The 13,143-nt window shown below is 37.1% G+C and overlaps 2 protein-coding genes across 2 annotated transcripts; one reads left to right on the forward strand and one right to left on the reverse strand.

The window, feature by feature from the left end:
* The first annotated feature begins 745 nt into the window (after nucleotides 1–745).
* Nucleotides 746–2,816, forward strand: LOC109177811 (probable acyl-activating enzyme 5, peroxisomal). Its single transcript, XM_019327280.1, has one exon. It carries the CDS (start codon nucleotides 1,029–1,031, stop codon nucleotides 2,685–2,687), a length of 1,659 nt encoding a protein of 552 aa, XP_019182825.1. The 5' UTR covers nucleotides 746–1,028; the 3' UTR covers nucleotides 2,688–2,816.
* On the reverse strand, nucleotides 2,718–8,604 carry LOC109177812. The gene is made up of 2 exons (XM_019327281.1): nucleotides 8,378–8,604; nucleotides 2,718–3,572 (listed from the first exon to the last, which is right to left on the reverse strand). The coding sequence occupies exons 1-2, from the start codon at nucleotides 8,472–8,474 to the stop codon at nucleotides 2,902–2,904; spliced, it is 768 nt and encodes a 255-aa protein (XP_019182826.1). The 5' UTR covers nucleotides 8,475–8,604; the 3' UTR covers nucleotides 2,718–2,901.
* Nucleotides 8,605–13,143: the final 4,539 nt, after the last annotated feature.

The raw sequence follows: 13,143 nt of genomic DNA on the forward strand, positions 1-13,143 counted from the left end.
TCTAGAAATGATTTTTCGAGTTTCCAAACACACCCATAACTTAATTTATTTAGTATTTTATATAGGTCTAGCTAAGTTTGGATCTTAAAAATGTAACTATTTATTTTAGACACTCATGATTCCAGATAAAAATATAACTACCTTAAATTCATGAAAGATTTTTTGATCAGCCAGAGAAACCAATAATTTTAAAGAGTAAGGCTAAACACCTATCATAATTTTTCCTACAATCCATCCATCAAATTGGTTACTAATTTTTTTAAATTAGTCGTGAGCCATTCAATGAGCACCCAATAAATAAAGAGTAACCTAGCCAAAGACCTTGTGGTCAAGCGGTATGAAGTGATTCTTTCAAAGAACAGGTCATGAGTTTGAATTTCACTGAAGGTGATATTGACTCGTTGAGCTTCAGTAACGCTATTTAACTTAAAATTGATGTCTGACAACAACAATGGGCATTTTGGACTTTATTACTTATTCCCTTGCAATTCTTATTCCCTTGCAATTCTCATGTATACCAAATTTAAATTCTAACTTTATTCCCAGTAATTCATCCCCCATAAAATTACAATTCATTTCTCACATAATTCTCTCCCTCCAACCAAACGTCTGTTAGAGATGAAATCTATAGTGGGAAAAAAGCATTTTCTATAAATAAATGTTGAGTAAGAAAATTTTTCTAAATTTAAAAAAGAAAACTACAGATCTAAAGTGGGGAAAAAAGCATTCTCTATAAATAAATGTTGAGTAAGAAAATTTTTCTAAATTTAAAAAAGAAAACTACAGTAATGGTATGTAGTAGATATTCTGATCCTGCCATATTTAAGGAGAGGAAATGAACAAATAATAACCAAACACTGAACGCATGTCCTTATTCGCAATTGGGATAAGGACGAATTGAAATATTATATGAAAGATCATACGTGTTAGATTGTAATACCTTTCCTCTTGATCTTCTCCGTCGATCATAATCTTTTTACAGATTTAAAGCAGTTTTGAGCTGACTGTGAATCCAAAAAGCGGTTGCAATGGATCAACTGAAGCTAAGTCCGGCGAATTCTTGCCCGCTGACACCACTGAACTTCTTGGAGAGAACGGCCACCATCTACGGCGACTGTACTTCCGTCGTCTACAACGGCACGGCGTATACGTGGTCGGAGACCCACCGGCGTTGCCTCCGTCTGGCGTCGGCGATTGTGGGCCTTGGGGTTGAGAGAGGGCAGGTGGTGTCTGTGATGGCGCCCAATATTCCGGCCATGTACGAGATGAACTTCGCCGTGCCCATGGCGGGAGCCGTGCTCAACTCCATCAATCTCCGGCTGGATGCTCGCACGGTGTCGATTATGCTCCGCCACTGCGAGTCGAAGGTGATCTTCGTTGACTGCTTGTCGAAGGATGTGCTGATGGAGGCTCTGTCCATGTTTCCGGCGGAATCGCCGCGCCCGGCGCTGGTTCTGATAACCGACGAGGAGTTTCCGACGGAGCGGGGAAGGGAGTTTGTTGATACGTATGAGGGTTTGATCGAGAAGGGTGATCCGGGGTTCAATTGGATTAGGCCGAGGAGTGAACTGGATCCGATCGTCCTGAATTACACTTCCGGGACGACGTCGGCGCCGAAGGGAGTGGTTCACAGTCACCGGGGAGCGTTTCTTATGACTTTGGATTCGTTGAACCAATGGCCGATGCCGAAACAGCCGGTGTACTTGTGGACGCTGGCCATGTTCCACGCCAACGGGTGGAGCTACACTTGGGGAATGGCGGCGGTGGGCGCCGCCAACATCTGTCTCCGGAAATTCGACGCCGCCGTTATCTACGCGGCGATCAAGAACCACCACGTGACGCACATGTGCGGCGCGCCGGTCGTGCTCAACATGCTATCGAATTTCCCAGGCGTGAAGCCGCTATCTCAGCCCGTTTACATCATGACCGCCGGGGCGCCACCGCCGGCCGCCGTACTTTTCAGAACGGAGTCATTGGGGTTCGTCGTCAGTCACGGCTACGGATTAACGGAAACCGGCGGACTGGTAGTCTCCTGCACGTGGAAGAACAAATGGAACAAATTTCCGGCCGAGGAAAAAGCGAAGCTAAAAGCAAGACAGGGAGTGAGAACCATCGCAATGACAGAAGTGGACGTCGTGGATCCCGACACAGGGCGGAGCGTGAAGCGAGACGGGGCGACTCTCGGCGAGGTTGTTTTCAAAGGAGGCTGTATTATGCTAGGATACCTTAAAGACCCAGAAGGGACCGCCAAATGCTTGAAACCAGACGGGTGGTTTTACACGGGGGACGTCGGGGTGATGCACCCCGACGGCTACCTGGAAATCAAGGACCGGTCAAAGGACGTGATCATCAGCGGCGGGGAGAATCTGAGCAGCGTGGAGGTAGAGTCGGTGCTGTACATGCACCCGGCGGTGAACGAGGCGGCGGTGGTGGCCCGGCCGGATGAGTTCTGGGGCGAAACGCCCTGCGCTTTCTTGAGCTTGAAGGCCGGCGTAACCAAGAAGCCGACGGAGAAAGAAATCATGGAGTTCTGTAGAGCAAGAATGCCGCATTTCATGGTTCCAAAAACAGTGGTGTTTCAGGATGATCTTCCCAAGACCTCCACCGGGAAGATTCAGAAGTTCTTGCTCAGGGAGACGGCTAAAGCCATGGGCAGCTCCAAGCTGCAGAGGAAGAGTAGAATGTAGTTAAATTCAGTATGAATTGAGTGTTCCAAGTTCAAACAACCACGATTGTTTCCTTTCAATTAATAAGCCAATTGTTATCAAATAAAACACATTTGTGAGATGTTTAAAGCAATTCAGCACTCTACTATAGATATAAAGAACTATAATTATGCTTAATTCCCTGGTTCACAATCTATCACTTAAGAACCAACTGATCTGCTTGTGGAGACAAGAACTATGATAATATGGTTGTATGGGTTGAAATTTCAGGCTCGGGCTCGTTGCAGCCTGCAACGAGCCTCTCAACAGGGATCTTTGTGACATCACGGCGAACGCCAATATCAGAAACGAACCGGCTGAGGCAATATATGGTGCATCCCATGGCTGCCAGACCCGGGAAGCTGTTAGTCATGAAGCGAAGCGGGGAGGAGACCACGGCGGTGGCAGCAGCTAGAAACGAGGTTGCTTGTCCGCTACGGCCTACACTGACATTAGTGAAGACCAGCAGACCTGTCTTGCAGTAGATTGCGAAGTCCTCACAGTTGTTCTTGAACAGGCTGTAAATGCCAAAGCCGTTTTGGAGGAGGAACTCAGCGCGGTGGAGGACGTGGTCGGGTGGATCTGAGGGGGCGAGCGTGCACGTTCCTCCTCGAGCTTTGGCGATGAATAGAGCCGGAGAAACACCGTACTGAAACAGATATAGTTCGCCACCAGAAAGAAAGCATTCGAGGCAGGATGAGATGACACCTTCAGCTGAGACTTGATTGCCACATCTTGGGCATGGGGAGTCTGAGGCATGGGAAGGAGATGCGCTGAAAATGAAGCGGTCTAGTGAAGTTCCTGTCCCGATTTCCTGACCTGCAGCTCGCGTGAAGTGGATTACCTTACCATCGCCAACATATATCCCTGAAATTGACATGAATGTTATATTGAAGTTCACTCATTCAAAGATAATAGGAGTAATGAACATTTCCAAACCAGACAAAAACTGGCTCCTTCATTTTCTTGGTTTTTTTGGATATAGAAAAGCAGCCTAATCCTTCTGATTCACCAACTTCCTATAAATTTCCTTTGGCTTCAAAAGGGACGGTGTCTATAACTTTGAAATTAAACAGCATAACAGCCATTAATCAACTCATAAATCACAATCACTAACAAGGCCTATTCCACAATATAAACTAGCATTTAGCCTGAGAAATTCATGTTACAAAGACATGGGAAAACATTTTCATTTGCAGCATCAAACAAGTCTTTTACACTAGAACTGAAAAGGAGACACAGACTTGACACATAGAGGGAAAGGCGTAAATCAATTGATCAGTGACATCGGTTCTGGTTTGGAGGAGAAATCAAGTTTTTTTTTTTTTTTTTTTTTGAAATAAAAAATAAAATAAAATATTGAATTTTTTTTTTTTTTTTTTTTGGAGGAGGAGAAATCAAGTTGTGAAAGGTATCAGGAGAATTGGGAGAGCAAAGGACTTTCTGAACAATGTCTGTGGAGGTCAAGAATGAGCCAAGTAGCATTATCAGAACCCCAACTTCTTCTGACATGGTGGTCTCCCCCGGTTGCCGGGGCGTTAAAGATCAATCTTTCTCGCTCTTCGGCGGCTGAGGGGGCTGCGGTAGTGGTGCGCAACCAGGAGGGTGGCTTTTGTTACGGGGTTGCGTGGTCTGGCCACGGGGAGCACGCCCGGGGCATGTTCCGGGTCCTTTTCTCTTGCCTGGAATGGTGCCTGGCCGGAGGAACTACTTTGATTGATATAGAGTCCACTTGGGCGGAGTTGGCCAGCTACGTTGACATCTCTGCTCATCCGCCGTGGCTTCTAGATGATGTGGTGACCAGACTCCGTTTCTTGTGTTCCTGTGGAGTGGTTACTGCTGCTGTGTGCCCGTCTAGGGCCAATATGCCGGCACAGGCACTAGCTGACTGGGCGATGGATAGGCCGGGGGAGGCCATCTTTCGGAGCCTCAATGATCTGCCACGTAGGGTCCGTGCCTTGCTGATACATGATGATGTGCCCTATGTGTTTTTTGATATTGATGATCCCCCCTGATTGTACTTGTGCTTTTGCTCGTTCAGATGGAAAGAAAGAAGAAAAAGAAAGAAGGGAAAATAAGTAAAAAAAAAAGAGAGAAAGAGAGATGGAAATATGAAAAGGAAAAGAAAATGAAAAGAAAAAAGAAAATGGATTTGAGAAAATGAGAAACGATTGAAAAGAAATAGAGTGAAAAGAATTGGAGTGTAAAAGAATTGGAGGGAAAGAAAATGAGAGTTGGAAAGGAAAAGAAAGAGTGGATGGGAGCTCAAAATAGTGAGTGTGTGAGGTTCTTGGGAGGCCGTGAGGCCCTGCTTGCAGCGCTGAGTCTCAACGTAAGGTGCTGGCGGTACAACAGGGCACCCTAGTCCGGGCTGAACGGTGTGTCGGGCAGGATTTTCAAATCCGTTGACCTGGTCAGGCTTGCTGCTGGCCAATAGTAGCTGAGTTCCTTCTGGACTCCGGGGGGGACGGGCTATGGTTTATTTTTTGTTCGCGTCAGCCTGTTATAACCTTAAACACTCACCCGAGGTAGAATTAAGTTGGGTCATGGGAACAGGATGCTTGGTTGTTCTATCTTGTTTCTATTTTTGCAGGTGCTGTTTCTTTGGCCTCGGAGGCATGAACTGGTCCTGGGCTGTTTTGGTTTCGCCTTTGCAGGCATCTTTGGGAAAGACCAGGTCTCAACGCCGATGCAAGCGGTAAAAATTGCATCGTAGCCCGGGCTGAACGGTGGCCGGGTAGGTATTTTTCAAATCCGTTGGCGGTAGTCCAGGCTTGCTGCTGGCCCATAGTAGCTAATCCCGTTAGGGTTGGTTCTGGTTCGTGCTGGTGCTGATCGGGGGTTCTGCTATTGGCTGCCTTGCGCTGCGTTGATCGATTTTGGCCTGGGATCTACCTTGTACCTTTGTCTTAGGCCTGCGTGCCACTAAGCTTGGTATCTTGACTTAGGCCTGCGTGCCATTGTTAGCTGTATATCTTGACTTAGACCAGCGTGCTATCTGTTGTATGGCATGTCTGGTTCTACAGGGCGGCCAATGGTGCTCCGGGAGGTGTTACAATTGTGGTGCAGCCCGGCTAGGCGGCATTATGGTGTGTAGTCGCTGTAGTGCAACTGGCTGGGAGGGGCCATGTTTGTCACACGCGAGGCATCTATCCTCGCTATTTGAGCTTTGGTACTACATGATGGGCTGTGAGGCAGTTGGGCTGCGCGTATTTGGAGCAGCTTGTTTAATCATATTCCTGCCTACGTTTAGTTAGTGATAGCTAGCATAGGACTTGGGGCATGCATACTAGAGCCCCGGGGGCCTCTTTATGTAATCTTGTTTTATTCTAAAAAAAAAAAATAATAATAATTATATATATAAAAAAAAAAAAAAAAAAAAAAAACTTCTTCTGACATCTCCAAATAAAGACAATTCATATAATTAAGGCAGTGCAGTGATCCTTTTATCTCTTATAGGTAAGGTCCTACACCTGTGATTGATCCCCCAACACCCCATCCACCCTCCCCCTCCCCAGAGATGAAAAGAAAACATAACTTCTTTTTTTTTTTTTTTTTTAAAGGTGAAGCAAATCTATATCCATATAGACAAAATATAAAAATAGTTCCTCTTTCATTTTTTTAGGTCACCAGCGAATTGTGGGAAATATTTGGTTAAATTAAAAATGTTTATTATTAGCGGTTAATATGTCAAAAGACATATATGGACATGAGTATATTTTAATAAAAATAATTAATTATATAATAATCTTTAATTATAAAAAAATTAAATAAATAATGTAAATAAATAATATAAATTAAATTAAATTAAATTAATTATATAATATTTTATGTAATTATATTTTAAATAATAATTTATTATTAATATTTACAACTCATTTTCTTAAGATTTAATGGTCCTAGATTTATAAGTGTCAGTCCACTTTTAGTTATTTTTTTTCAAAACATCCATCATTGGTCCTAGTATTATTATAGCATGACTATTTTTTGTTCTCCATTAACAAAATTGTTTCAATGACATTAAATACAAAGACATTATGGTATATTCAGTTCTAAAAGTTTATTCTTTTTTCCTTTTTTGGTCCTAAATTTATGTGTCATTCCAATTTTAGTCTTTTTTAGAACATCCCCGTTGATCCTAATATTATTGTGACATGACCATTTTTTGTCCTCCGTAAGCAAATATGTTTAGATAGCAATAAAAATGACATTTTTAACCATTTAAAATTATTACCAAGAAGAAAAAAGAAAGATTTTGAGTGGTTAGTCATTAAAAATGTCATTTTTAATGTCATTTAAACATATTTGTTAACAGATAACAAAAAATGGTCATTCTACAATAATGCTAGGACCAATGGAGATATTCTGAAAAAATAAAATAAAAAGATTAAAAATGGAATGACAAATATAAATTTAGGACCAAAAAGGAAAAGGAATTAAAACTTAGAACTGAATAGACTGAAATGTCATTGTTTTTAACGTCATTTAAATGGTTTTATTGACGGGGGACAAAAAATAGTCCTGCCACAATAATATTAGGACCAAAGATAAATCCTTTGGAAAAATGACTAAAAGTGGACTAATTGCTATAAATCTAATACAAAAAATGAAATTAACTCTTTTCTTAATATAAAATAATTATAATGTTTTTTTTTAAAGAAAAAGTAAAAGTAAAAAAAAAAACAAATAAATAAAACTGGAGCATGAGACTCCCTTATAAAAGGAGAGCCTCATGCTCAGTTGCTCACTTTGGGAGGGGCAGTATGGAAACAAAACTATGTTTTGGCAAACGGCCAAAACCTGCAAATTTGTGAAGTTTAGCGATTTGTACACCAAATGAAGTTTTTGGCATTTTGACCAAGTCAAACCACTAAAGTGGTCAAATCTGCCCAAGTCTGGTCAAAACGCCATTTACGGTTTACCAAAAACACTATCCAATTTTTAAAAAAATATCAAACTTAAAAAAAAAAAAAAAAAAAAAAAAACAAATTAAAAGGAAGAGAGGATTTCAAAATCAAACCCATGGGGAAAAGGAAGACATTAAGAAAACAATGTTCTCACAATCAAACACAGAAATACGAAGCCCTATGTGTGCATCATATTGTGGATAACTGTCCAATTCTATTGGCAATAAAAAAAAAAGTTAAATAAATAAACTATTTTATGAATATAAAAATCAAATCCGACAAATAAATTCTGGCCAATAAACTTATTATCCTTTCCAGAAATGCAGCCAAATCTCGTACTTTATATCCCAACAAATCAATCTAAATTAGCAGTTTTTCTGAGTCCCTGACCAGAAAGGGGAAATTAATCAAATTTTTGCATTACCATACATAATTAACTCAATCTAAGACCTCTTAACCAAAGAAGGCATCCGTTAAAACCTCTTTTTCACTAATCACCTAAACAAATTAACTTAATTTCCTTATGTCTTCAGTAAATATCATTGATGAATATCTAATCAATCAGATAGCTCACAAACTATTTCATTGATCAATAGCGTATTTGACAAATGAATTGGCTAATTGAGCAAACAAAAATTACCATAAGCAATGATACAACTTCAATTTTCTTGTGATTTTTATCAATTACAGCAAACACACACGCAGACGAGAGTTCAGAGAGAGGGAGAGAGGGAGAGAGAGAGAGAGAGAGAGAGAGAGAGAGACCGTGATGAGCGTAGAGGTATTTGTGCCGCCAGGAGTAAATGTGATCGCCGGGCTTCAGTTCATCTATTCCGATCTTGTTCGAAAGAACTCCGACCATCGCTCCTTCGCCGTCGAAACCACCGGCTCCGGCGTCGCTCTCTGCTTTTACAATCGGAAAATGAAGTTGATGGAACACCGGGCTTCAATTTGCTTATTCAGTAAGATTTGCATTTCGTTTGCTTTCAGGCAATAAATGCTTGCCTGACGTTTCCGACATGACACGTATGTTATTGGGCCCATTTTTGCAATTAATTGGGTCCTATTTAAGGCTCATATTGGGCCTCAAATCCCTTGTTATTAGGCTTCGTTTCTTATTTGGTTACATTATTGGACCGATTACCCGTTTGCATGTTTTATATGTTAATCTTTTGGGCCTATTATGCATAAAGCCAGTTGTTATATTATAGACCGCGGTGCATAATCGATTATGCACCGCGGGCTATATACGGTGCCGTTTTTTTAAGTAAAGAAACGGCCCGCCGTTAGAGTTAACGGAGTCCGTTTGTTTGGTGTATTAAACACCAACTGACATTACAGTATATCTAAACCGATACTGCAGTTATATCAAAATGATACTGTAGTTATAGTGAAATGAAACTGCAGTGTATATAAACTGAAACTGAATAACATTTCACATATTTGAGTGTATATTGTACAATGAAGCTGTAATTATATCAAAATGATCATGTAATTGTGTTTTAATAAAACTATAGTGTATATAAAATAAAATTAAATAACATTTTCACATATTTGAGTCTATAAATATCGAATGAAACTATAGTTATATCGAAATGAAACTGTAGTTGTGTTCAACTGAAACTGCAGTGTATACAAAATGACACTGAATAACAGAGTTATTTTTTACAAAAGGGTGCGAAACGGCGGAAATAAACACTGTTAATTTTCATTTAAAAAAAAAAAAGACGCGCGGTGCATAATCGATTATGCACCGCGGTGCATAATATAATTTGCCGCATAAAGCATAATGGGTGGCAATTTATATCCTACACCACGGCGCGCGTTGCACTATGCGCCCAGATGCAAAACGAGGTCGTTTTAATTTTTTTTTTTTTTTTTTTTTGAAATTTCCTGCCCCAGTGAATGGCAGTAGTTTTTTCTTAAAAAAAAACCCGTTGTTCAAGAATGTACATAATGTTATACTAGAATACACATAATTGTATACATGAATGTACATAATTATATAACAAAATATACATACTCTTTTTAAAAGATAATACACATAACCTAACATAATACATAATAAACATAAACTTTTAACATAATACACATCAACTATTAACATAATACACACAAATTTTCTGATTCGGATGTACATAATTGTATAAAAGAATGTACATAATTGTATGAACCAATACACATAACTGTATGAATCAATACACATAACTGTGTGAACAAATACACATAATCCCAGCAACTTCCTACCGCGCCTCCCAAAACGACGTCGTTTTGGGAGGCGCGCGGCGCACATTACTATGTGCGCCGTGGTGTAGGGTATAACGATTGATAATGGGTGGACGAGCAATTGACCTCTCCTTTTATATCTGAGAGAATATTTGAAAGAATGTAATTCAATAGTTTAACAGATATAGTTAAATGTTGGTGCGCATAAGAAATCTGCTCATTTTGGACATAATCTCTACATTGTTGATTCGAACATTGATCTCTTCTCTTAAATACTGTCTATTGAATCAATAAATTAAGTTCGTGCGGACTCTAAAATGTACATATACAACACCTTCAAAATATAAGGAATGATTTATTTTTGAGTTAATACCCAAAATCATCCTCGACTATAGTAGTTTTTCTCAATTTCGTCCTAAACGACTTTGGTGACCTAATATCGTCCCAAACTTTTGTGTTTTGCTCAATTTAGTCCTAGACTTTTGTGTTTTTGCTCAATTTAGTCCCTCATTTGTTATTCTGTCCATTAGGTGTTAAATAAATAGACAATTCAGTAATTTTAATATTGGCACCTCTTACTCATAGACATGTGAACTGCGAAATCCTTTTTTTTTTACGAATTACTCCTAAAACTGCGAATATAAAATTTAATTTGTAGGTCCGGGAGTAATTCTGGGTGTAATTCGTACAAGAAAGAGGAATTTCGCACTTCACAAGTTGAAAGAAAAGAGAGATCAATATTGACGTTACTGAATTGTCCCTTTATTTAACACCAATTTGATGGAATAACAAATGGAGGACTAAATTGAGCGAAATACAAAAGTCTGGGACGATATTAGGTCACCAAAGTCGTTTAGGACGAAATTGAGAAAAATCACTATAGTCGAAGACGATTTTGGGTATTAACTCATTTATTTTTTTTAACTAATCTTTTGGGCAAAATGTGTTGGTTACGTTGCGGAAAATGAAAATGAGAAAATCATTAATCATGCAATCTAACTAACGCGTTTTGCAGTGGCAATCCGTTCATAATAATTAATGATAGTAAAATCTGAATGACAAAACTTTAATTGAAAATATTAATAATAATAATGTAATTTGATGGGCATGGGGCCATGGTTAAGGAGAAAATAAAAGATTCATATACTAAGATAAGAAGGGATATGATGTCAAAATTTAGCATACAAAGTCTACGAAGAAAAAAAAAAAACAATTCAAAATTTGACTTACAAGCGATATGATATTTTTTTGTGTATATTTAGATGCAAAATTATTCATCAAAATTTTGATATCAATTTCTTCTAAAATTTTATTTTTAATTGCAATTAAAATCAATATGTGAATTCTAGAAACATAATTATCAACTATAAAAATAATAAATTATATTATATATTTTTTAAAAGTTGGGCCCTAATTGAGAGCCTTGTGCCATCCAGCCAGACAAATTTTATTGTGCACCATGGTTAATCATGAAATACGTATCATTTTAATGGCAATTTATATCATGCATCAGGATACGCATTGCATTATGCGCTCTGATGCAAAACGACGTCGTTTCAGATTTTTTATTTTATTTTTTTGAAATTTCGCTACCCTGTGTTGGCGGTTAATTTTTTTTTTAAAAAAAAATCTCAGGTTCAAAAATATACATAATTTTATACTAGAATACACATAATTGTATACATGAATGTATATATATAATTGTATAACAAAATACACACACTTTTTTTTTAAAGATAATACATATAATCTAACATAATACATAATATACATAAACTTTTAACATAATAAACATCAACCCTTAACATCTACTATACTAATAAGAGCCCAAGAGAATTAGGCATATAATGGGTATAAAAAATGGCGGTCAATTTTTTAATCAAATGAATGGCTCAGATTGATCAGATTTTAATTTTTCCTTAATATTTTCTAATTTATCCTTAATGAATATGATTTTCCGTTAACTTTTCTGTTAAATATTATCTTTTCCGTTAATTTCTATTAGTTCACCGTTAACTTACTCATTGATTTCAATAAGAAAGGTCTTAGGTTCGAACCTCATCCCAATCAAAGTTGGCATAATTAGTACTCTATTTTACTCTTATTAAATTCAATAATAATTTAGTAGCTACAACAAAAAAAATGCATATGCATTTCTTTAATTTAGAATTATGTGTCTACAATGTCTTTATTCAAAAAAAAAGTTCATTATCAATAAATTAAATAAGAGAAATAATTTAATTTTTTTTTTTTTTTGAATGTTACTGGCCCTATTACATTGTAGTATCTGTTCATAATTTAATTAGTTATATTGTATTTATTTTTCTCCAATATAAAATTTCTTTACATTCAAATCCATCAATTGATTATATTCGCTACATTATCCCTACAATGTCTTTATTAAAACAAATTATTCATTATCAATAAATTAATTAAGATAAATAATTTTATTAGTTATATTGTCTTTATATTTCTCCAATGTAAAAATTCTTTACATTCAAATTCATCAATTGATTATATTCACTACATTGTCTATTATCTTTTTTGTGCACTATTTTTTAATTAAATATCAAAGTTATACTACAAAATAATGCTATATATTTATTTACCAAGTATTTTATTAATACCATGAATTTTTTTTTTAAAAAAAATAAAATTAATAAAGCCAATCATATTAACTACTTGAGGAATTTGTTGACAAAGAGAGTATTCAAATCACACAACAAATTGAAGTGAGAACTATCTCGCAATGTCCTTGTTTGACAATCAGCAGTTAGCGAATTTAACCAGCAAATTATATCAATGGTTGGTAAAAAAGATATTTGAAAAAATTAGCATGTAAAATTATCTAAGGGTATACATATATTGAATAATAATAATAACAATAATAATAATAATAATAATAATAATAATAATAGTTTAAAAAAAATTATAACTAAGCCAATCATATTAACTACTTGGGGGATTTATTGACAAAAAGAGTATTCAAATCACACAACAATTTGAAGTGAGAAACAATCTCGCAGTGTCCTTGTTTGGCAATCAGCAGTTAGCTCTTCAATATTAGTATATATTTAATATTTTATGCCTAATTTTTATTTTCTTTCCCTTATGTCCCGTATTTAGTTTCAACCATACATATACAATTATTTTATTGATAATTATAATCAATCTTGACTATATTATCTTGCATTTGTAAATTTAGAATTGCCTATTTAAAGACACAAACATTCAATTATCTATGCATGAACAATTTCAATATAATCTTACCTTGATATACTTTAAAGTACTTATATATATATATA

The sequence above is a fragment of the Ipomoea nil genome, unplaced genomic scaffold (genome assembly GCF_001879475.1).
Source record: "Ipomoea nil cultivar Tokyo-kokei standard unplaced genomic scaffold, Asagao_1.1 scaffold0805, whole genome shotgun sequence".
Taxonomy (NCBI): Eukaryota; Viridiplantae; Streptophyta; class Magnoliopsida; order Solanales; family Convolvulaceae; genus Ipomoea; species Ipomoea nil.

Bases quoted from the DNA above. Each gene is read 5' to 3' on its own strand.
- LOC109177811 (XM_019327280.1), top strand. From the start codon at position 1,029: ATGGATCAACTGAAGCTAAGTCCGGCGAATTCTTGCCCGCTGACACCA.
- LOC109177812 (XM_019327281.1), bottom strand. From the start codon at position 8,474: ATGGTCGGAGTTCTTTCGAACAAGATCGGAATAGATGAACTGAAGCCC. The intron at 3,573-8,377 runs GTCTCTCTCTCT...TGTCAATTTCAG, and splicing joins ATACCTCTACGCTCATCACG to GGATATATGTTGGCGATGGT.